Below are 25164 nucleotides of genomic sequence, written 5' to 3' on the forward strand. Positions count from 1 at the left end.
CCCCAAAGAGGCCTGCAGACTCCAAGCTGTTCCTGGTCCTTTGGTCCCATCACCTCATGGCACAGAGTCTTGTCCAGGGTTGCACTAGCGTGTGAACACACCATTTCCCTTTGTGTAACCGGGCAAAAGGAAAAACTGCTTGTTATGTTTTTGAAAGGTAAGCCCTAGCCGGCCCTGGAAGAGAATCTTGGAGACAGAGGGCCGGCAGAGGAGGCTTGGTAGGGGTAGGAAAAGTTCAGGAACGGGGAGGAGAAAGGGCGGAGAGGGGGCAGCACTGAGCTGAGGAGGGTCAGGGAATGGGGTCCCCTCTACCCCATCTCTGCCTTCAATGTTTTCCTCGTGTATGAGGGACTGGCCTGGGGGCCTCTCACTCGCGGTCACGCCCAGGGTGACTCTCCCTGAGCTCCCCTATTTGGCCGGCTCGGTCGGGCTCTGGGCGGGGCGGCGAAGCGCGGGGGTGGGAGTCCGGGAGGAAGATGCGCGGGGCTGGCTTGAAGGAGGCCGGGCGCCCAAGGCAGAGGGGTGGGGATCGGGGGTGGGCTGCGGCCTCCCGTTCCGACCCATTCCACAGCCCTCGGAAAGCAGACGCTGTCAGCTGAATCACTCCCCTTTCAGGAGGAGGGAGGGGACGGAAAGGTAACAAGCCCCTTTCTGCTTAAAAAAAGCAAAGGGAGCTCGTGGGCAGCCTTGCAGCCTCCCTCTCCCCACTCCTGGACCATGCACCCCTGCATCTTCCTGCTTGGCCACGGGCGAGGACTTGATTTCTTGAGCTGAGAGCTACAACTTGTTGACTTTTCTTCTCCCCAACGACTGAATCATGCCATGTGCCCAGAGGAGCTGGCTTGCAAAGCTCTCCGTGGTGGCTCAGCTCCTGAACCTGGGGGCCCTTTGCTATGGGCGACAACCTCAGCCGGGCCCGGTGCGCTTCCCAGACAAGAGGCAAGGTTAGTGTCTTTTCTTTATTTCCTTTGAAAACCGCAGGCTAAGACGCATGCAAAGTTGGTTGCTCTTTTTTCCCTTCCCCCACTCAGCTGAACTCCGCAAAGCCGTTTGGCTGAGTTGCAAAGAAATCTGGGCTGGGAGCTGGGTAACCCTGGGCATCTCGGAATTCAGTGCTTAACGTGTCGAGTCCTTACTTCTTACGGAAACCGAAGGTCGGGACTCTTGTACACGAAGGATGCTGCTGCGAAGACTCGAGAGTTAGCTAGTAACTCCTTACCGCCTTTTTCTCCTCTGAACACTGCACTGTTTCAATCCCTGTTTTTCAGACTCTGAACACGGAAAATGACTTTTTTTTAAAAAAAAATTAAAGTTCCAACCGGCCGCTGGCAGTCGTTGCCATTAGTTTGAAACTTCTGGTGAGGGGAGGGGAAATGCGATTCCGCACCCCCCCTGCTGAGTGAGCTTGGCTGTGTTTTCCTTTCCTGGAAAGATTTAGGGCTGTGTTGTAAAAATAACAGCCCTTTTAGAAAATGTCCTACCGTAGGAGCTCACCTTTCCCTGTTCTGTCCTGCTGATCGCCTCTGGCTGCTTCTCTTCCAGAATTTCATGAATCTCTATAATGCGAGAGAAAGCACTGGAATTGTGATGGAAATTGGTGATTATACTCGTTGTTGTTGTTATTATTATTATTACATGTTTTTAAAATCTAACATCCTGAGCAGGATGGTGTTGTCATCTCTGCCTTTTCTTTGGATTTGCGAAGGCCAGACACACATTCCCATTTGGTGGGCAGTTCATTGGGCTTCTGAGAGCCAACAGTCATGGCAGCAGCCATGGCTGGTGTGGTTGGATGTGGGAGCACTCTGGTGTGTCAGCCTCTTGACTGCTGACAACAGCCTCCTGGGTGCAGGCACCTTTGTTACCACCTCTGCTTTACACACAAGGAAGCTGAAACCTGGGGAGTTTATGAGCTTAGCTATGGTGAAGTGAGGCTGTAAACCCAGGTAGCCTGACTCCAGCGGCTGGCTTCTTACAGTCAAGCAGCATTGTCCTAGAGCAATAATAGGGACAACATACACACACACACACACACACACACACACACAGAGCATGGGGGTTAGTGTCCATTAAGTCCTGTGTCTGCGGACTGTGCTCAAGTCTTCTATAGCTTCCTGGCCCCCTTTAATCCCCAAGACCACTTGGGTGGTAAACATCACCAGCCTGACCTTGTTGAGGATTTCTGCCTACGTTGCAAAGTTCAACTACAGCTGGAGAGCTCATATGCTGACTCCCAGAGCCATCAGAAGCGGGACCCTTTGCTTTCCTTGGAAGCCAGAGCTGCAGACACTGGGGTGAGATGTCAGTCAGCCAGCACTCGCTTGTGTAAACGGTCCAGGTCCAGATAGATCTCCCACCCCCAAGTTTAAAATAGCAGCATTTGTTGTTCTTTGAAAAACAGCCCTTTTATGAAAAGTCTCTTTTGCTGGCAGCACAAACAAAGCTTGCGAGCACTTCCCAGGGCATTTGGAGATGGTTTGGTTCAAAACCACACATTCTCCTGGGCTGGTTTTCAGCTCTGCTTGCTCCACATCTTCTTTGTAAGTGAATTCAGCTTAGTGTGGAGCAGACTCCACTGGGACTTGCTTTCTCCTCTCTGGAATGCAAGAGATAAGTCACCTTTAGGGTTGTGTGCTGAGAGGCGTTGATACCAAAAAAGAGCTGTACAGTACTCTGAGCTTATTGGTGATGCATAGATATTAAAAATAATTTCCAAAAATTTTTTCGATTTTAGTTGAAGACCTAAATGTCAGATTTGAAACCATTCAACTTCTAGAAAAGAACATAGGCAGAACACTCTTTGACATAAACCATAGAAATATTTTTTCAGATATGTCTCCTAAGGCAAAAGAAACAAAAGCAAAAGCAAACAAATGAGACCTGATTAAACTTAAAAGCTTTTGCACAGCAAAGGAAGGCATCAACAAAATGAAAGACAATCGACTGAATGAGAGAAAATACTTGCAAATGCTGTAACTGATAAGGGGTTAAAATCCAAATATATATACATATAAATATTACTCTCTATATAAAAAAAGCAAACAACCAAAAAATGGGCAGAAGACTTGAATATATGTTTTTTCTAAGAAAGATGGCCAACAGGCACATAAAAAGATGCTCAACATCACAGATCATCAGAGAAATGCACACCAAAACTGTGATGAGACGTCACCTCACACCTTTCAGGATAGCTATCATCATAAAGTCAGCAAGTCATAAATGTTGGTGAGAATGTGGAGAAAAGGGAATCCTTGTATACTGTTCAGTTCAGTTCAGTCGCTCAGTCATGTCTGACTCTTTGCGACCCCATGAATCGCAGCACGCCAGGCCTCCCTGTCCATCACCAACTCCCGGAGTTCACTCAAACTCACGTCCATCGAGTTGGTGATGCCATCCAGCCATCTCATCCTCTGTCGTCCCCTTCTCCTCCTGTCCCCAATCCCTCCCAGCATCAGAGTCTTTTCCAATGAGTCAGCTCTTCGCATGAGGTGGCCAAAGTACTGGAGTTTCAACTTTAGCATCATTCCTTCCAAGGAACAGCCAGGGCTGATCTCTGTTAGTAGTAACATAAATTTGTACAGCTGCTCTGGAAAACAGTATGGAGATTTCTCAAAACAATAAAAATAGAACTACCTTATGATCTAGGAATTCCACTCCTGGGAAAATACTGGAAGAAAATGAAAACACTAATTCAAAAAGATACATGTATCCCAATGTTCATAGCAACACTGTTTATAACAGCCGAGATATGGAAGAAACCTAAGTGTCCATCAGTAGGTGAATGGATAAAGATGTGGTACATAGATACAATGGAATACTACTCAGCCATAAAAAGAATCAAGTTTTGCCATTTGCAACAATGTGGATGGACCTAGAGGACATTTTGCTTAGTGAAATAAGTCAGACACAGACAAACATCATATGATATCACTTATATGTGGAATCTAAAAAATAAAATGATTGAATATAACAAAACAGAAACAGACTCACAAATATAGAGTATGAATTAGTGGTTACCAATGGGGAGAGAGAAGAGGGTAGGGCAAGACAAGGATAGGGGTTAAGAGATACAAACTACTATATATCAAATAAGTAAACTTCAAGGGTATATTGTACAGCACAGGGGAATATAACCATTATTTTGTAATAGCTTAAAATAAAATAAAACCAGGAAAAAATTCAGATTTTTAAAAGTCTTTTCACCAAAATATTTGTTCTCAGTCAACTCACTGGTGGATTTACAAGTAATCCCCATCTGGTGCAAAGGAGACATGGTTAAGCACATTTCCTTTTAGAACTTAGAGAGAGAGAGAAAGAGGGAGATAAGTGAGAGAATAAGAATGAAGGTAAATTAGATAGAAAAGGAAATTCTTTTTTAAAAAATTTATTTAATTGAAGTATAGTTGATTTGCATGTTGTGTTAGTTTCTGCTGTATAGCTAAGTGATTCAATTCCACATTCTTTTCCATTATGGTTTATCACAGGATATTGAATACAGCTCACTGTCCTATACAGTAAGACCTTGTTGTTTATTCATTCTATATATAATAATTTACATCTGCTAATCCCAAATTCCTAATCCATCCACCCCCTATTCCTCTTTGGGGTCTGTTCTCTATGTCTGTGAGTCTGTTTCTGCTTCATAGATAGACTGATTTGTGTCATATTTTAGATTCCACATATGTGCGTGAGTGCTCAGTTGCTCAGTTTGTCCAACTCTTTGTGACCCCATAGACTGTAGACTGCCAGGCTACTCTATATATGGCAGTATATACAGGCAAGAATACCGGAGTGAGCTGCCCTTTCCTCCTCCAGGGCGTCTTCCTGACCTAGGGATCAAACCCTTATCTCCCACATTGGTGGGTGGATTCTTTACTACTGAGCCACATGGGAAGCCCAGATTCCACCTATAAGTGCTTCCAGATGATATTTGTTTTCTGACTTACTTCACTTAGTATGATACGCTCCAGGTCCATTCATGTTGCTACAAATGGTATTGCTGCTGCTGCTGCTAAGTCGCGTCAGTCGTGTCCGACTCTGTGCGACCCCATAGACGGCAGCCCACCAGGCTCCCCCATCCCTGGGATTCTCCAGGCAAGAACACTGGAGTGGGTTGCCATTTCCTTCTCCAATGCAGGAAAGGGAAAAGTGAAAGTGAAGTCACTCAGTAGTATCCGACTCTCTGCGACCCCATGGACTGCAGCCCACCAGGCTCCTCCATCCATGGGATTTTCCAGGCAAGAGTGCTGGAGTGGGGTGCCATTGCCTTCTCCACAAATGGTATTAGTTCGTTCTTTTTTATGGCTGAGTAATATTCCATTGTATATATGTGGGCTTCCCCATGGCTCAGTGGTAAAGAATCTGTCTGTGATGCAGGAGACCCAGGAGATTCGGGTTCTATCCCTGGGTCAGGAAGACACCCTGGAGGAGGAAATGGCAACCCACTCCAGTATTCTTGGCTGGAAAATCCCATGGACAGAGGAGCCTGGAGGGCTACAGTCCATGGGGTCACAAAGAGTCGGTTGCGACCAAGCAACTAAGCACACATGCGTGCAATATTCCATTGTATCTGTATACCGCATCTTCTTTATCCATTTATCTGTCGATGGACATGTAGGTTGTCTCCATGTCTTGTGAGTAATGCTACTACGAACATAGGGTGCATGTATCTTTTCAGACTTTTGTCTGGATATATCCCCAGGAGTGGCATTGCTGGATCATATGGCAACTCTATTTTTAGTTTTTTGAGGAACCTCCAGACTGTTTTCCGTAGTGGCTGCACCAATTTACATTCGCAGCAGCAGTGTAGGAAGGTTCCTTTTTCCTCCACATCCTCTCCAGCATTTGTTATTTGTATATTTTAATGATGACCATTCAAACCCACGTGAGGTGATACCTCAGTGTAAATTTGATTTGCACTGAAAAGGAAATCTTTAAAGCTTTCTGGAAATAAGAAGACTAGAGCTTTGCCTTACTGCCTGCTGCTTCACAATTACTCAAACTCTATAAAGAGTTCCATTTCCACTCTGACAACATTTTTCAATTGCACCCAAGTTCGGAACTTTTAAACTTGGAAATTACTTCAGATATCATGTCTGTCATCCTTTTTATTTCTGCAGATGAGAAATGGGAGGTCTGGTTGGCCAGTCAGTCAACATGCATTTATTGAGTACCTGCTAACTGCCACTCCAGCAGCAGGTTGAGGGGCATCACACAGGGTCCCGCAGTGGGAGGCAGACTCAGAACCTTGATGACTATTAACGTTCCTTCTAGTTCTCAGGGGCAGGGCAGGAGAGTCAACATTATTGTTTTTAAAATAATTTTGTTTATTTATTTATTTTTGGCTGCACTGGGACTCTTTTACTGCCTGGGCTTTCTCTACTTGCTGCGAACGGGGACTACTCTTTGTTGACGTGCATGGGCTTCTCCTTGCAGTGGCTTCTCCTGTTGAGAAGCACAAGCTGTAGGGCACAGGAGCTTCAGTAGTTATGGCTCGCAGGCTCCAGAGCACAGGATCAGTGGTTGTGGCATATGGGCTTAGTGGGAGCTTCCTGTGTCCCCTGCCCTAGCAGGCAGTTTCCTGTCTACTGTACCACAAGGGAAGTAGAAAGGACCATGGAGATGAATCCAATACTTTCTAGGACTACAAACAGGTAGATTGGACAATCTCTGCCTAATATTCTTGCCTCAGTGATCAGTGGTGATATACACGAGTGTGTGATGACTTCCACAAGGCTCCCAACCTAGTATCAGAACCATTCAGTTCAGTTCAGTCGCTCAGTCACGTCTGACTCTTTGTGGCCCCATGAACCGCAGCACGCCAGGCCTCCCTTGTCCATCACCAACCCCCGGAGTTTACCCAAACCCATGTCCATTGAGTCGGTGATGCCATCCAATCATCTCATCCTCTGTCATCCTCTTCTCCTCCTGCCCTCAATCTTTCCCAGCATCAGGGTCTTTTCTAGTGAGTCAGCTCTTCGCATCAGGTGACCAAAGTACTGGAGTTTTAGCTTCAACATCAGAACTATAGGAAATATTAATCTTGCGCACAACATACTGCCTCTCTTCTGCAGCTGGCAATCTCCCCTCAGGTTCATACACCTTATACTGTTTACAGGTCACGGGTCCTTCCATGATCTCTTTTGCTGCTGGCAACTCCATGAAGCCCATCCCCTGCATGGGCTTGTGCAGAACCGAGGGAGAGCTACAGTGTGTTTCAAGACCAATGTCATGATCATATGCTTATGCCATTTGCAAAAGATAACTTCTGTAAAGAGGAAATGATTTCAGATCTTAACGTAAGAAGAGCCTTCACAGTTTTGGTATGGGATTTGTCTCCATTCTCATCAGCATTTACTGTCTGTGGGTTAGTTAACGTAGGGCTGGTGAGCAAACTCAATTTCTTCTGGTGTATTTTACAACTTTGAGTCAAAGTTTTGAATCAGTACGATTCTCCACAACCTTTCCATGCATGTAGTTTTCCTTAATAAAAATACAATTGAAAGGTTACAGTAACACATGGAAGAGAATTATGAAAATAAACTTCCTACTATTACAGGTAGTGATATCATTGCCCTTTGTAGGAAGGAGTCTTAGAAACTCAATTGTTCTCTCATATAGAAATAAATATAAAGAATAAGTATAGATTTAACTTAAATTTTACAAAATCTGGCAGGTCAATAATTTCTCACCTCTCTCCTTTCTGAGAGAGGGTAAAAGGTCGGTTGGCAGTTTGTATTTTCAAAAGTGCTTATAACAACAGGCTTTCCCCAAAGTTTCTCGTGAAGTATCATCTAAACTTGTGGCCTAGGGTTTCAAATCTAATCTTAAACAAGGCAAATCAAAGTATTTGTGGCTTGTGTTTTACACCCACCAATCCTAGTGCAGACTGTGCTGTGATTACGGCGTGTGTTAGTCCCACCCACAGCCTTGTTGATGCCCCTCCTCTTGACTTCTGGCTCTCAGTGGTAGACCCTTGAGAAGTAGTGAGGGCAGAAGTTAGGAGGGTGTGCTCTGGGTTCAGGTTGCCCCAGCCTGAATCCTTACTCCTCTTTATTGCCTTTTATAGAGGTGGGAATGAAGGCTCAGACAAGGAACACAGTCAGTAATAACCCAGACAATTGTGAGGATTAGAGGAAACCAAGTTGCTGCTGCTGCTGCTGCTAAGTCGCGTCAGTCGTGTCCGACTCTGTGCGACCCCATAGACGGCAGCCCACCAGGTTCCCCCGTCCCTGGGATTCTTGGTATACTCTAAAAGTCATGTTTGATAATAGAATTGGTAAAAAAAAAAAAAAAAAGTAGGAGTTATTCTTATTCCTTGACATCTTGTTTCTCCATCTTTGTCATATCCCTTCTGAGCTCTGCTTTCTATTGGCCAAGACAATAGCTAACTACTCCTCCAAACTAAACGCCCACTGAGAGGAAGCCAAGATGAGCTTGGGCCTCTCCCCATCTCTGCTTGGAGCTTATATATATTTAAGGCCAGAGGGGTCACTAGTAGCCAAGTCTCTATATTTAATACCAAGAGTGAGTAGCTAGTATTTAGATAGTGAGCATTATCTGTTAAGCACTGTTCTAAATCTATTATGTGTGTGTATATATATATTTGCTTTTATTTTTATTATTATTTTAATATAAATTTATTTATTTTCATTGGAGGCTAATTTCTTTACAATATTGTATTGGTTTTGCCATACATCAACATGAATCTGCCACGGGTGTACACCCCCTCCCATCTCCCTTCCCCTACCATCTCTCTGGGTCATCTCAGTGCACCAGCCCTGATTGTCACAACCACCCTGTGTGCTGTGCTTAGTCACCCAGTTGTGTCTGACTCTTTGCGACCCCATGGACTGTAGCCCACCAGGCTCTTCTGTCCATGGGGATTCTCCAGGCAAGAATACTGAAGTGGGTTGCCATTTCCTTCTCCAGGGGATCTTCCCAACCCAGGGATCGAACCCAGGTCTTCCCCATTGCAGGTAGATTCTTTACCATCTGAGCCAGCAGGGAAGCCCCACAACCACCCTAAGATGCTATTATTTTTATGCCCATTGTATAGATGAGGCTAGTGCAGTTGGACTGCCCACATAAAACACACTCCATTAAGTAGCCTCCTAATTCCGTCCACATCTATTGGCTGCTGTGGCTTAGCCACCTCCTTTGCAGTAAAATCAAGGGTGAAGGTGATTTTATCTCCCCTTACTTCACCAGATAAAGAGCAGTTATTTTCTCCATTTACTGCTGAGTGACTTGAGGCCTCTCAAAGAAGTCAGCCAGTTCTTCTCTTGTCAGATCATCACCGTCTATGGGGTCGCACAGACTGATAAGATTTAGCAGTAGCAGCAGCAGCATCGTGCTCGGGGGCAATGTTCTCGCCTCTACTCTCTGTACCCTCTGCCAAGTGCAACTGCTTATGTACACGAAGTGTGGAGGCTAAGAACATGATTTTGAAATAGGAATCTCAAGATTTTAATCTAAGTTTGTTGCATATTGGCTCTGTGACCTCTCTTAGATTCTGTTTCTTTTTTTATGAAATGATAGTAACTGAATCTGTGACACAGAGTCTTGTGCGGATAAAATGAGCACTATTGTAGCAAATGCTTCCCTGGTGGCTCAGTGTAAAGCATCTGCTTGCAGTGCAGGAGATGTGGGTTTGATCCTTGGGTCAGGAAGATCCCCTGGAGGAGGAAATGGCAACCCACTCCAGCATTCTTGCCTGGAAAATCCCATGGACAGAGGAGCCTGGTGGGCTACAATGCATGGGGTCTCAAAGAATCGGATACAACTGAACACACTCACATGCACAGTTATAGCAAGTGTTCATTAAATGGTTACTATAATTGTAATCATTATATTATTACACAGCCAGCTTATGCTGACTCTCTTAAGAAAACCCAGTAGATCAAAAACAACTAGGTCAAAAACTGCAAATGTATTTGCTTTTCTATTCTTTGGGCAATAGGCGCTGGGGTTCAGGCAAGTTAGTCTTTTATTTTATACCTGCCGTGTTTAATTCTTTGGATGTATCTTTAGAGACAGGTCCTCGAAGGTACATAAGCTTCTCTTGAGAGGAATCAGCATACAGGGGTACCGTTGCAAGGTGATGGTTGTACTCAGTTGAATAAGACTTTTTCTACCCCATTCTGCTCTCCACTGCACCAACCCTGGGGGAACCAGAGATATTACGGAATCATAGAAGAAGAGAGCAACAGGAGGGAAATACTAGAGCTACATCCATCCTCAGCCAACCTGGCCATTCCTTTCCTGAGATCTGAATGTGAAAGGGCAGTGAAGTTCTGATTCTTACGAGGCCCACATATTCCTTGGAGATGGGAAGTACAGAGGCCCGAGTCAATCTGACTCCTAGTTCATGGTACATTCACATTATTAATTTGTGCAAAATGCCTTTCTTGTTTTGTTTATTTATGCCTTTTGGTCCCCATTCTCCACTCTCAGTCCTCTGCATAGAAAACTGTTTTAATGGGTTCCATATGTGTTTTTTTTGTTGTTGTGTATGTCCTGGCCTGGGAAACTTTGTACTACTGTTTTTGCATGTATTTTCCCTGAATGTAAATGGCTCTGTATTAAGTTGTTTTTATTCTTACTTTGCACTGAGGATTGTTGTTAAGGTTTGTTTGTGTTGCTCTGTGCTCTGGTGCTCTTAGTCACTGCAGTCAGAAGCAAGGAGTCTAGAGTTTTTACTCTTAAAAACTGAGACTTTGTTAGGACCTAGGAGTGAAAGCTGTTCTCTGTCTCATGTTTCCTTCTTTCTTTCTTTCCTTCTTTTTTTGAAGTATAATTGACCTCTGTTAGTTTCAGGTACATAACGTAGTGATTCAGTGATATTTCTATACATTTCAAAATGATCACTGGTGGGTTTAGTTACCATCTGTTACTGTACAAAGATATGACAGTATTATTGCCTATATTCCCCCCACTGTGTATTTCTTCCCCATGACTCGTTTGGTAACTGGAAGTTTGTACCTTTTACTCTCCCTCATCTATTTCACTCATCCCCTTCCCTCTTCCCCACTGGCAACCACCTGTTCTGTCTCTGTATCTGTGTGTCTGTTCCGTTTTGTTATGTTTGTTCATTTGCTCTGTTTTTTAGGTTCCATATATAAGTAAGATCATATGGTATTTATCTTTCTCTTATTTTACTTATCCAAGGCACAGATGAACTACAAGTATGTTTGAAGAGAGTTTTCTGCAAAAAAAAAAAAAAAAAAAAAGCTCTTTTATAGTTGTATCCCATTAAATCAGGTTTTTTTGAATAGTCAGCTACAAATATGTTCAGTGTTACATGCACACAGATGAGTTGGGCACTTGTGATATGCAAGATTCTGACCTCTAAAGGGTTTGGGAATCAGTAATATAATAAACAATGGAGAAGGCAATGGCACCCCACTCCAGTACTCTTGCCTGGAAAATCCCATGGATGGTGGAGCCTGGTAGGCTGCAGTCCATGGGGTCGCTAAGAGTCGGACACGACTGAGTGACTTCACTTTCACTTTTCCCTTTCACGCATTGGAGAAGGAAATGGCGGCCCACTCCAGTGTTCTTGCCTAGAGAATCCCAGGGACGGGGGAGCCTGGTGGGCTTCCGTCTATGGGGTCGCACAGAGTCGGACATGACTGAAGGGACTTAGCAGCAGCAATATAATAAACAAACGGCTCTGTAGAATCAGGCTGTTCTGGGAGCTACAGAAAATGAGGACATGGCAGTTCAGAACAGAGGGAGAACTTTAAGGACTTTAGGAGAAAGAAGAGGGAGGATTTGAGTTGAAACTTCAAAAAATAAGCATAAGCTGGGACTTCCTTGGTGGTCCAGAGGTTAAGACTCTGCTTTCCAATCGGGGGGCATGGGTTCAATCCCTAGTCAGGGAACTAAGTTCCCACATGCCACGGGGTGAGGCCAAATTAAAAAAAAAACAAACCATGTTGTTATTGTTGTTGTTGCTCAGTTGTGTCCAATTCTTTTGTGACCCCATTGACTATAGTCCGCCAGGTTCCTCTGTCCATGGAATTTCCCAGGCAAGAATAGTGGAGTGGGTTGCCATTTCCTTCTCCAGGGGATATTCCCCACCCAGGGATTGAATCTGCATCTTGTGCATTGCAAGTGAGTTCTTTACCACTGAGCCACCAGGAAAGCTAAAAAGGCATAAGATTATGTTAAATATAAGATTTTGATAGAGCAAAAGACATTTTAGCTGGGGAAAATAAGTCGAAAAAGTAATGCAAGTTACAAAGTGCAGGGGTACAGCTGGAGGGTGGAAACAGAAAAGTAAAATTTTTTCCCCTTTGTCTCTCTCCTAGTCCCTCTCCCTCCCTCCTTTGTTTTCTTCTTCCTCCCCCGCCCCCACCCCCACCCCGCCCACACCACCCCTCACCGCCACTTTTTTTTTTGGCCTGAAGCAAAAGATTAGTTTATCAGCTCAAGTGGTTAATGGCTTGCTTAGGTAGTCTGTAATGTGGAACCTGCTGCTTACTCTCTACTACATATAATAGATTTCTTGTTTTTATCAAATAGGAAAGTGAAGAGGCAGTGGTAGGGATTTCAATTTAAGGAAATCAAAAGATGTGTTCATTCTGATGTGTGGAAGAAAGGAAGACGTGTTCATGTCTTGCATTTTTGAAGTGGCGGTTTTCTAGATTCCACATATATGTGTTAATAAACAATATTTATTTTTCTATTTTTGATTTACTTCTCTCGATCCATGCACATCTCTGCAAATGGCACAGTTTTGTTCCATCTTATGGCTGAGTAACTTTCCATTGTATATGTATGTACCACATCATGTATATACATACATACAGCTGATTCACTTCACTTTACAGCAGAAACTAATGCAACATTGGAATGCAACTATGCCCCAATAAAAAAGTGGAAATTTTTATATTTTGATCCCATGCTTCTGAATCTAATATGTTCACCTACCATTTTATTTTGTATATTTTATAAAAATAAAAAAGAAACATCGAAGTTCTTTTACGTACTCATTGTCACATTACAGAACACTTATGCTGTAACTATGCAAGGTTTTTCAGGGTCTACTTGATGGGTTTACTGTGCTTTTGCGTTTTTCCTTCAACCCGACTTAACTGAATATTTTAGAGGCATTTACATTCCTTATGATCAACGGTGAAGCTCTGTGATTTGTCTGAATGAACTCTAGACCTGAAATGTTCCTGTTTGCCATACTGATCTTGCCACTTTCCTAACCATATTCCTCATGCATTAATTCTCATCTTAGTCTGTCTCAGGTGAAACATCTGACATCCAGAGCTATGTCTTGATGTCAGCTCAGACAGTTGCCTGTCATCTGTGAGAGAGCCCTGGGTCCATCTGAGTTGTTTAGGGAACTTGATGTGGATGGAGTTCATGCCATGGAAACGATCTCTAAACTTCAGGTCAACAGTAGAATTTTGAAATCAGCAAGCTAAAATCCAAGTTCAAACAGGAGTGTATTTGTCTTAACCATCGATTCAGCAGGGATCTCTTAGTCTCTCTCTCTTTTTTTTAACTGGTTATTTTATATTGGGGGAGAGCCGATTAACAATGTTGTGATAGTTTAGGTGGACAGCAAAGGGACCCAGCCATACATATACGTGTATCCATTCTCCCCAAACACCCCTCCCTTCCAGGCTGCATATAACACTGAGGTGAGTTCCAGTGATTTACAGTAGGACTTTGTTGGTTATACGTTTTAAACATAGCAGTGTGTACATGTTGAAAGGATCTCTTCGTCTTATTCTGTGTTTCCTTTTTGCCCCCAGAGCATTTTATCAAGGCCCTGCCAGAATACCACGTGGTGGCTCCTGTCCGAGTCGACGCGAGCGGGCGTTTTCTGTCTTACGGCTTGCACCATTCTGTCTCCAATGGCAGGAGAAAGAGAGATTTGGATGATCCAGAGGGCCGAGTGTACTATAGAATTTCACACCATGAGAAGGACTTGTTCTTTAACCTGACGGTCAATCAGGGATTACTTTCCAAAAACTACATCGTGGAGAGGAGATACGGGAATCTCTCCCGTGTGAAGATGGAGGCTTCCTCGGGGCCCCCCTGCCATCTCAGGGGCACAGTTCTGCAGCAGGGTACCAGGGTCGGGACTGCAGCCCTCAGCACCTGCCATGGACTGGTGAGTCCTCTTTCTTCTCTGCCCTCAGTCCCTGGCTGTCATGGCCTGGAGAACCCACTGTAGACAGATTCACACACACATTCAACACATATGAGTTGAGCACTTGTGATATGCATGATCCAGGTTCCCAAACAGGCTGGAGAGAAAGTGCATACAATTAAAAGTCAATCCATCTGGATGGAATGGAGAGAATAACGGAACTGAGGGTCCAGGGAGAAGTTCAACCAAGAATATCAGAGCAAGAAGTGGTGGTGGATCAGAGTTGAGTCTTCAACCTCTGGGGCAGCTCTGAGGGTGTTGGTGACTGGTTGGCTGGCTAGCCCCTTTGGAGTTAGGAAAACCTGGACCTGCACTGGGTGTGAGGCATATAGTAAGGATGGTGAGGGACTTCCCTGGTGGTCCAGTGGTTAAGAATTCGAGCTCCCAGTGCAGGGGGCCCAGGTTTGATCACTGCTCAGGGAACTAAGATCTTGTATATCTTTTGGCACAGCCAGAAAAAAAAAAAGATGGTGAGCTGCTATGAGCTCATTGTTGATTCTCAGTTCAGTTCAGTTCAGTTCAGTTGCTCAGTCATGTCTAACTCTTTGCCACCCCATGGACTGCAGCATGCCAGGCCTCCCTGTCCATCACCAACTCCCGGAGTTTACTCAAACTTATGTGCATTGAGTCGGTGATGCCATCCAACCATCTCATCTTCTGTCATCCCCTTCTCCCGCCTTCAATCTTTCCCAGCATCAGGTGGCCAAATTATTGGAGTTTCAGCTTCAGCATTGCTCCTTCTAATGAATATTCAGGACTGATTTCCTTTAGGATGGATTGGTTGGATCTCCTTGCTGTCCAAGGGACTCTCAAGAATCTTTGCCAACACCACAGTTCAAAAGCATCAAGCATCAATTCTGGCTAGTTTATAGTCAGACTGCACACGGACCCTTGGGCTGTGCCTCTGCTTTCTCCTCTGTGGAACGGAGATAATAATAGCCCCCAACTCACAAAGCAGGGGTTGGTAAACTACGGCCCATGGGCCAAACCTAGGCCACCTTTTGTTTTTATAAATAAAGTTTTATTGAAACACAGTATGCCCATGCTTTTGACTTACAACAGCAGAGCTGAGTGGTCAGGATAGGGACTGTGTGGGACTATGAGGCCCCAAATATTTGCTATCTGTGCTTTGCAAGAAAAGTATGTTAATCTCTGTAATACAGGACTGTGAGTATTAAATGCATTTGTATATATAAATATATATATATATAAATCTTAGAAGAGTATCTGGTAAATAATGGACATAATGAATATTGGCTGCTATTATTATTTATGTTTCTAATATACCAAGCACCTGAATGTGTGGTTTATAAGCTTATTGTCCTCTTTACAGCATTACCCACCTCACCACCATTTTGGTTATGTTTTAACAGATGATGAAGTTTGGAGATGTTGAATATCTTTATTGTGCTGTTTTTAATTTCAGCCTACGTCTTTCAGGTGTTCTGTGCTACATCTCAAAATGTGACCAAGTTTGTTTTTCAAAATTTAAACTTTAAAAAAAAAGTGGCCCCTTTGTTCCCCTGTACTTCTAGCAGTGACAGCAGTGACTGCCCCTCTGGCAGAGGCCTGGCAAACAGTGCCTAAGAATGATGTTGAGGTTTTTGTCACACTGGAGTAGGAGTCAGGGGTCAGTACCAATCAAGTGTGCTTAGGGCCCGAATGCAGGAGGAGAGGTGCTGGAGTCCTGGAGCCAGTTGTTGGCAGAGCCTAGGGCATCTGCCTTGGCACTGTGCCAGAACTGGTTTTTGCAAAAACTCCTGAGTGGCATTCGCATTCCTATAGGAGGCGCTCATTTCAGGTTTTCCATCCTTACTGCCTGTTTCTTGGGAATCTTGTTCTTCATAATTTAAGTTTGTTTATCCTGTACCTGTTTGAGTTGGCTTTGCTAGAAAACTGTGGGAAGATTAACATAAAACATTGTTGTTGTTTAGTCATTAAGTCATGCCCAATTCTTTTGGGACCCCATGGACTGTAGTTGACCAGGTTCCTCTGTGCGTGGGATTTCCCAGGTGAAAATACTGGAGAGAGTTTCCATTTCCGTCACCAGGGGATCTTCCTGACCCAGGGATTGAAACTGCATCTCCTGCGTTGGCAGGTGGATTCTTTAGCACTGAGCCATCTGGGAAACCCCATAAAACACTGCATCAGTGTAAATGTCTTGAGAAAGTTCAACTTTCTGAAGGACCTCTGGGGATGAATTGTTTTGTACAGAAAGTAGAAAGTCTTGCTTTGCCGTTTTTTAGTATATCTAGATTTTCATATATAGCCGTGTATCATTTCCCCTTAATTGGATCATAAACAGCACAATAAATTATGCCCTCTTCGTCTCCCTAGGCCTCATTCATTGCTCGGGTGAACTGCAGGATATCTCCTGGCTTCGTGGTCCTCATCTTCTCAGTTTCCTCTAGGTTCATATGATGTTTTCCCTGTGCTCCCTGCTCTCATTTCTATGACACAACCCTGGAAGCCTCAGTGTCACCTGATCTTCCCAGAGTAACAGAAGAAAGAGCCTTTGTTCTAGGAAGACAGGCGCATAAGAGTGAAGTGATCCACAAGACAAGCATGCAAAGGCCACACTGCTCCAGGAAATACTCGTGTGGAACCCACACATAGCAATTAACCATTCCTAAACCATTATTGTGCTCATGAAATTTTAGAAAGTTTAAATACCATTGCCTTTCTGTGCCCTAGAGCCGTTTGGTCTATGACCTCACAGAATCAGTATCACCTGAGATTTCTCCGCTTCACACCCACTGCATCAGAATCTCTGTGGGAGGGCAGAAACCTATATGAGTGTGTTTTAACAACTTTGTGTGTATATGTGTGGGTGTGTGTGTGTGTGTGGGTGTGTGTTTTTGTGCTCAGTTGCTCAGTTTGTCCCACTCTTTTGTGACCCCATGGACTGTAGCCCACCAGTCTCCTCTGTCCATGGGAGTTTTCAGGCATGAACACTGGAGTGAGTTGCCTTTTTCTCCTCCAGGGGAGCTTCCCGACCCGGGAATCCTGCATTGGCAGGTGGATTCTTTACCACTTAAGCCACTGGGGAAGCCCTTGAAGCTTTATTGAGATATAATTCACATACTTAGAATTTACCACTTAATGTGTATAATCCAATGACTTTAAATATATTCACAGGGTTGTGCAGTCATCACTACAATCAATCTTAGAACATTCTCATTAGCCCCCAAAGAAACTGTTAGCAGTCATTCTCCAATCCTCCCATCTCCACTCCTCCTCGGAAACCATGGATCTACTTTTGATCTCTGTTATCTGCTTTATTGAATAATTGATTTATTTGGCTGTGCTGGGTCTTCATTGCAGCTCATGGGCTTCTTCAGTTGCCGCGCGTAGGCTTACTTGCCCTGCAGCTTGTGGGACCTCAGTTTTCTGACCAGGGATCCCACATCTCCTGCATTGGAAGGTGGATTCTTAATCACTGGACCACCAGTGAAATACCTGAAATTTTGATTTAATGAACTCTTCAGGAGACTCTGATGCTCACTAAAGTATGAGTGAGCTAGGCAGTCACTGCTGGGCTACGGCAGTCATTCTTAACCCAGGCGGATCATTAGGATCAATTAAGGAGCTTTTTTTTTTGGATTGAAGTATAATTGATTTACAATACTGTGTTAGTTTCAGATGTCCGGAAGAATGATTCTGTTTTATATATGTATATTTTTCAGATTATTTTTTGTTTAGATTCTTACAAGGTATTAAATATAGTTCCCTGTGCTATATAGTAAATAATTAAGAAGCTTTAAAAAATTACCTATGCCCAACCCCATCTCCCAGATTCTCTGATTTGACTAGTCAGAGGAGAGTGGGGCCCAGATCAGTGTTTTTAAAAGCTCTTTAGGAGAGTCTGATGTACCTTAGGTGTTGCCAACCACTGAATTAGTGTGAGTGGGTGTTAATTAGCAGTACTAGCCAATATTGCTGTAAAGTAGCTGCTCTCCCCAGGATTCTAGTGTGCAGCCAGGATTGAGGACCATTGCCTTCAATTGCTCCCTAATTTCGCCTTGTTTTCTCTAGAGGAAATTGTATATAGTTTAGAATTAAACTTGGGAATAGAAGAGGAGCTTTGCAATTTTTAATGGCCCCAGGGAGCTATGAGAACCACCATGTGGGTCTTTTCAGATTCAGATTCATGTTAAACACAGGAGCACAAAGAAGCAATGTGAACTCATAGACTTACGTGGCGGCTAAGGTGATGGGAAATTTGAGATTCAAATCATTGAATGAGTTTTCCAGGAGAACCAATCCACTGGGATTGTTTAAGAGCTTTTGACACATAATCGGACAATTAGTGGATGGTTATAAAAAAAAAAAAAGGCACCAAAAGCCAAATGAGTTTCTTTGGTGAGCACACAAGCTAGCTGGCTTCGGGTTCAGTTGCTTATGCACCATTGTTCAACAACACTCACCTACGGTGGATCTAGTCAAGTTAGTGGTTGGACTTGTGTCTGATTTTTTTGACCAGTTGTCTGGGGGCTGATCTCCAGGGTGTTTCTCTTCCCTTTCACCTAGGGATGACCCCACACTCAGATTCGCAGGATGACCGGCTTAGGATCTGCCAGCTCTAAGCCTCCCCGCACTCCTGAGGACAGAGGTGGCATTTGGGAAGGCTTTCTGATGCAGGAAACCCTCTTTTGTGGAGCAGGACATCTGCTTCTCATTCTTATGGCTCAGGGCTGGCTTATTCTTTGCTTCAGATGTGGTAATCCTAATGTTAGGGGCTGTGTTCCCTTGGAGTTGTCTATAATTTGAGGTTCCTTTAGTCTGCCTTAGAGAAGACTCAGCTGGTTGCAAACTGAAGCCCCAAGAAAGGTCACCCATGACAAGATGGAGATGACCTCCTTCCTGCAGTTAGAATCTTCTCACACGACCCTGGTGCCCATCCTCTTGGAGGCTGCTTGCAGATCAGGTCAGCCCACGTCCTGACTCAGCGACTCTCCCTCTGTCGTCTTCCCCATTTTCACCCTCTATTTGCCCTCAATGCTTGTCTAACTTTGAAGTTATGGAACTTGTTTCATTTGAACAGTTTAGTTGATTTGTTTAATTCTGTGTTCTTTGGTGGAGAAACTGTATTCTTTAATCAATTAGATTAGGAATTCATCCTCAATGGGAGGTGTTACCTGTGAGAACCTTGGGGTGGTTTTGGATTTGCAGTTGCCAAGGGTGGTTCAGACGGTAAAGAGTCTGCCTTCAATTCCGGTGACCTGGGTTTGATCCTTGGGTCGGGAAGATCCCCTGGAGAAGGAAATGGCAACTCACTCCAGTATTCTTGCCTGGAGAATGCCATGGATGGAGGAGCCTTCCAGGCTATAGTCTATGAGGTCACAAAGAGTCGGCTACCACTGAGCGACTTCACTTTGCAACTTTGCAAGGGCCCTACAGGATTTGTTGCAGGCTACTTTGTTGTTCATCTTTCAGTTTAGTTTTCTGGACTGGGAGGACAGTGCAGAGTGTTAGGCTCCACACTTATGCATGATGCAGGATTGGGATTCTGTCTCTTCATGGGGTACCCCACTTCCATCAAGGGCTTGAGCTAGGCACCATGATCTGGACTGCATACTGGAGTCAGTAAACAAATACTTTTGATTTTTATTCACAGTCAGGTACAGTATTTCTCAGTTCTTATTAAGGTGAAAACAGTTCTTGGCTCCATCTTAAACCCTAGCCTCAACTCCAGCCCCTGCTAGAGAGTTAAATGCTGATTCCTAATCTGAATAATAGGGTTATTCAGCTTCAACTCCCAGTTAACTCTCTTTCCCTTTCCATTTGGACATATTGAGATTTCCTGTCTTGTTTTGACCTCAACTATGAATTAAAATTATGAGAAGGTATTATTTTTAGTTTTTTTAAAGTTAAACTTTTTATCTTGAGATAGTTGTAGATTAATTTGGTGTTATAAGAACCACTACAGAGAATATTAAAAAGCAGAGACATTACTTTGCCAACAAAGGTCCATCTAGTCAAGGCTGTGCTTTTTCCAGTAGTCATGTATGGATGTGACAATTGGACTATAAACAAAGCTGAGTGCTGAAAAACTGATGGTTTTGACCTGTGGTGTTGGAGAATACTCTTGAGAGTCCCTTGAAGAAGATCAGTCCTAAGTGTTCATTGGAAGGACTGATGTTGAAGCTGAAACTCCAATACTTGGGCCACCTGATGCACAGAGCTGACTAATTTGAAAAGACCCTGATGCTGGGAAAGATTGAGGGCAGGAGGATAAGGGGATGACAGAAAATGAGATGGTTGGATAGCATCACTGACTCAATGGACGTGAGTTTGAGTAGACTCCGGGAGTTGGTGATGGACAGGGAGGCCTGGCACGCCGTGGTCCAGGGGTTGCAGAGTTGGACACGACTAACTGAACTGAACTGAACTGACAGAGAAGTCCCATGTACCCTTTCCCCACTCCCCTGCCGCTGCCCACCACCAACGGTAACATCGTGCAAAATTACTATCCAGTATCACAGACAGGATTGGCAAGTCAAGATGCCCGAGATTATCATCACAACTATCACTCACGTTGCTGTTTCAGACACACTTATTTCATTCCTGCCTCCATCCTTTCCTTAGGTTTTGAAAAGTGAAAGTAAAACTGTTCATTGCTCAGCCGTGTCTGACTCTTTGCCACCCTATGGAATTCTCCAGGCAAGGATACTGGAGTGGGTTGCCATTCACTTTTCCAGGGCATCTTCCTGACCCAAGGATTGAACCTGAGTCTCCTATACTGCAGGTAGATTCTTTACTGTCTGAGCCACTAGGGAAGCCCCCCTATGTTTACATTTTATATTTAAATTCATGATCCATTTTGAGTTAATTTTTGTATAAAGTGTGAGACTTAGTTAAAGGTTCATTTTCTTTCTTTTCTTCCTTCCCTCCTTCCTTCCCCCACTCCCTCCCTTCCTCCTTCCTTCCTTTTTCCTCTTCTTCTCCCCCTACCCCACTTTCCTTACTTTCTCTCTGTTTTTCAAAGTATCATGCCCACTCTGGCCTTATTGTCTTTGCATGGACAGTTTCCTGTCTCCATAGAACACTCTTCTCTCAGTTTTCTACATAGCTGCTCCTTCTTATCTTTCAGATCCCAGCGTGTGGTCTTTCCTGACTGCGCAGTCTAAAGTCTACACTCCTCCAATATTCTATCACATTGCCTAGGTAACCCAGATAATGTAGGTAACCTACAGTACCTGATATTTTCTTCTCTTTTCTGCTTAACTTTTCTTTCCCTCACCCTGTCTTGTTCACACATGTTAAGCTATGTTTCATAATAAGCACTCAGTAAATAGTAGTTGAATGAGTGAAAGTGTTCATTTCATTATTTCATCTTTATACTGCTCCAGGTTTCTGCAGACCTTTCCAGCCTGTGGCTTCACAATGAGATTATAGATCCTTACCTACCTAGGCAATGGTTTAATGCCACTTGTTGAATTCCAGAATTCAATCTGCTTAAATGGTCCCTGTGCCCCTTCTGGTGGGTTCCCAGGGCTCTGGCTCCCCATCATGGCAAGGTGATGTTGCCTCTGCTACAAGGCCCTCCTGGGTCCATCACTCTATAAGTGATGGTGGTGTGGTGACTGCCACCATCATGTTGACTTTGGCAAGTGGATACTGCGGTCAACTTTGCTATTCTCATTCAGGCTTTTCCTTAGTTCTGCAAAACATATCAGAGTCCATACTATAATTTTTATTTATATATTTATTGGCTGTGCTGGATTATCACTGCTTCGTTGTGCAGATTTTTTCTAGCTGCATTGAGCAGGGGCTACTCTTCATTGTGGTGGGTGGACTTGTCACTGCAGTGGCTTCTCTTCTTGGGAAGCCTGGGCTCAGTAGTTGCAGTTCTTGAACTCTAGAGTGTGGGCTCAGTAGTTTTGGCACATGGGCTTAGTTGCTCCTCGGCATGTGGAATCTTTCCAGACTTTTCAGCAAGATTTCTTTAAAGGTTTGCATGCAAAAGGAAGGAAAGTACAAAACAAATAATAACCTAAAACCTCTGCTCACCTTGGTTGTGCTTTGAGCCTAGGCTGAGCTTCAAGAGAATCTCTAATCAAGCCCTTGGCCTTTTGCTGTGTAGCAAGAATTGCCCTGGACTTCCCTGGTGGCCCGGACAGTAAAGAATCTGCCTGCAGTGTGGGAGAATTGGGTTTGATCCATGGATTGGGAAGATGTCCTGGAGAAGGGAATGACTACCCACTCCAGTATTCTTGCCTGGAGAATTCCATAGACAAAGGAGCCAGGCAGGCTATGGCCCATGGGGTTGCAAAGAGTTGAACATGACTGAGTGATGAATACACACACACACACACACACACACACACACACGAACCACCCAACACCAGTCTCCAGGGTAAGGGATGCACTGAAACATAGTTTTCTTCTGAGGCCTAGGCCCCAGTCATGAGGCCTCTGAGAAAGGGGGACTTTTCCCCATCTTTGTTTCTAGTTCTTCTTTCTAGAAGTTTCTTTCAAAGAATAGAAAAGAAGAGAATAGATATTCTTTTTCAAAGAATATCTAGTGTCTTCAGGGAAATTCCCAACATAAAAGTGCTATAGGGTCCCATCAGGCAGTTTGTGTTACAAACCCTAAAAGATACCCCATCTAGGGGACTCAGGGCTGGAACCTAGCTCAGGCTCTTCCAGCTAAACCATGTCCTGGCTCTAGGAGGAAGAGGGGTCTTTTTATAATCCCTTTAGCCAAAGAGGAGCATCTTTTTGTACTTAGCTTTAGATGAGGTGACTTTTAAATTCATTTGTCTCAAGGGGGCATCTGTTAACATTTCATCTGCCTCTCTTGCAATCGACCTCTCTTGCAATGTGCACAAACATGTTCTCTGCAGTAGTTCCAGAGCCCTTCTCCCATAGGACTTAACTCTGCAGACTTCAGGTGACAGTCACAGGAGAACACACCCATTCATCTTCAGCATGTTTCCCAAAGCCTGAGGTGTTCAGTTTCAAATAACAGTGTGGAGAGTTGGGGGCTGTGTGCATTAGAAACAGATCTTTTTCAACTGAGCTACAGTAAGTCCTGACTGAGTGCCTTTCCCAGTCTCCCCTTTGATTCAAGGTGAAGAACAAGCCTGTCTTATTGCCTGAAACTCTGGAGTCTTTGCTTCTAACCTCCAGTGAACAACAGCTTAAGCTGGAACACAAGGGAGGGGTCTTCTCATGAAGAAACAATTCCATGAAGGGTCAGTTCCTGTCAATATATGCAGAGAAAAAACATGGCTCTGTAAAGACACCCAAAACAGTGAAATATTTCTGCTGAGATAAGTAACCCACGAGCTGCGTTTGAAGGCATCCTTTTCATTCTTTGTTTAGCCATCTTCACATCGAAGTGAAAGGATTTTAATCTTTGTCCCTAGAACAAATGGAAAAGATACTCTGAAAAGAAATTCAATCTTTGGATGCAGGACAGTGTGAAACTTTGGAATTGTTTTCCAGCTTCTAACCAGCCAGGTATCAGCTTTTTTGCTAGAAAGTGCTGTTACAGTAATTTTAACAATTTAAATTTTGTTAGGTTCTAATGTTCAAAGACATTACTTTGCCAACAAAGTTCTGTCTAGTCAAAGCTATGGTTTTTCTAGTAGTCATGTATGGATGTGAGAGTTTGACTATAAAGAAAGCTGATCGCCAAAGAATTGATGCTTTTGAATTGTGTTATTGGAGAAGACTCTTGAGAGTCCCTTGGACTGCAAGGAGATCCAACCAGCCCATCCTAAAGGAGATCAGTCCAGGCTGTTCATTGGAAAAACTGAAGGTTCAGTTTCAGCTGAAGCTGAAACTCCAATACTTTGGCCACATGATGCGAAGAGCTGACTCATTTGAAAAGACCCTGATGCTGGGAAAGATTGAAAGCAAGAAGAGAAGGGGATGACAGAGGATGAGATGATTGGATGGCATCACCGACTCAATGGACATGAGTTTGAGTAAGCTCCAGGAATTGGTGATGGACAGGGAGGACTGGCCTGCTGCAGTCCATTGGGTTGCAGAGTTGGACACGACTGAGTGACTGAACTGACTGAATGTTCAAAAATGTGAAAATTAAGTGTTCCTTGCATTTTGCTATGTGAATGCTACAAATGAGGTTAGTGGTGTTTAAGAATCTCTGCTTTATGATGGTGTGTCTACTGAGAAGTGCTTTATACTACATCACTTACTCCCTCAAGTGCCGTTGAGTTCTTGGCCCAGATGAAAAGTCCTAGTGATTCTTTGCTCTACAACCAAAAAATGTAACTGTTTCTGCCTTCGTGTTCTTGGACCGCGGCTGAAGCCTGGGGTGCTGGAGCTGAGGAATGAAACCCGTTGGCAGAGCTGTGTGGGAAAACTTCCTCAGCGTGGCTTCTTGCCTGCTTCACCATGCGGAACTTGGTGGCTCATATGCAGAAAGCACGCATTTGAGTTGCAGGATGCCTGTGTGTCAGAGTCTGTTATTCCTTGCCAGGGGGAGGGACAGAAATGTTCTGTGTATCTCCTGACTCTGCTCCCAGGCTGAGGAATTCTCCATGACCCCTGACCTTTGGGGGTTGCCTGATAAGACCCATGCTTACTCAGATATGAGACTTTGGAGTGGGGCCCCTGGCTGGTGGGAGAGTCCTTTCATCACTATTAATGCTTTATGTTACAGGCTTATAAACATGAGCATTTCTTTCCCTCCCTTCTCTCCCTTTTTGTCTTTCTGCTTACTTTTCAGTTCATCAGGTTCATTTTGTGACTCCCCAGCTTGATAGACTGAAAGTGGGAGAGAGACCTGAAGAATCAGTAGTTCAAGAAACAGTGATCATGAATCACTTCTTCCCTATGGTCCAGGCATTGTGCAGGAGAGAAATGACCATCAGCTGTGATGGGAGATGAGTGCCTGGATGTTCTGTTTATTATCAGGTCAATTACTTGGCTCATGGTCCACACAAATACCGTGTAGAGACGTTACCCGCCTCTTCTTTGGAGACTTGACTTTGAATCTCATTTCTGTTTTCATT

At 44.0% G+C, this 25164-nt stretch overlaps 1 protein-coding gene across 1 annotated transcript in view; it reads left to right on the top strand.

The window, feature by feature from the left end:
• Positions 1-817: 817 nt before the first annotated feature.
• The window catches only part of ADAMTS12 (ADAM metallopeptidase with thrombospondin type 1 motif 12), a 390694-nt gene continuing 366347 nt past the window's right edge, over positions 818-25164 (top strand). Inside the window, exons 1-2 of the mRNA NM_001192609.3 lie at positions 818-944; positions 13776-14137. Of these exons, the coding sequence (NP_001179538.1) occupies positions 818-944; positions 13776-14137 (489 nt within the window). The remainder of the gene's footprint in view (positions 945-13775; positions 14138-25164) is intronic.

Source organism: Bos taurus, chromosome 20 (genome assembly GCF_002263795.3).
Source record: "Bos taurus isolate L1 Dominette 01449 registration number 42190680 breed Hereford chromosome 20, ARS-UCD2.0, whole genome shotgun sequence".
Classification (NCBI taxonomy): Eukaryota; Metazoa; Chordata; class Mammalia; order Artiodactyla; family Bovidae; genus Bos; species Bos taurus.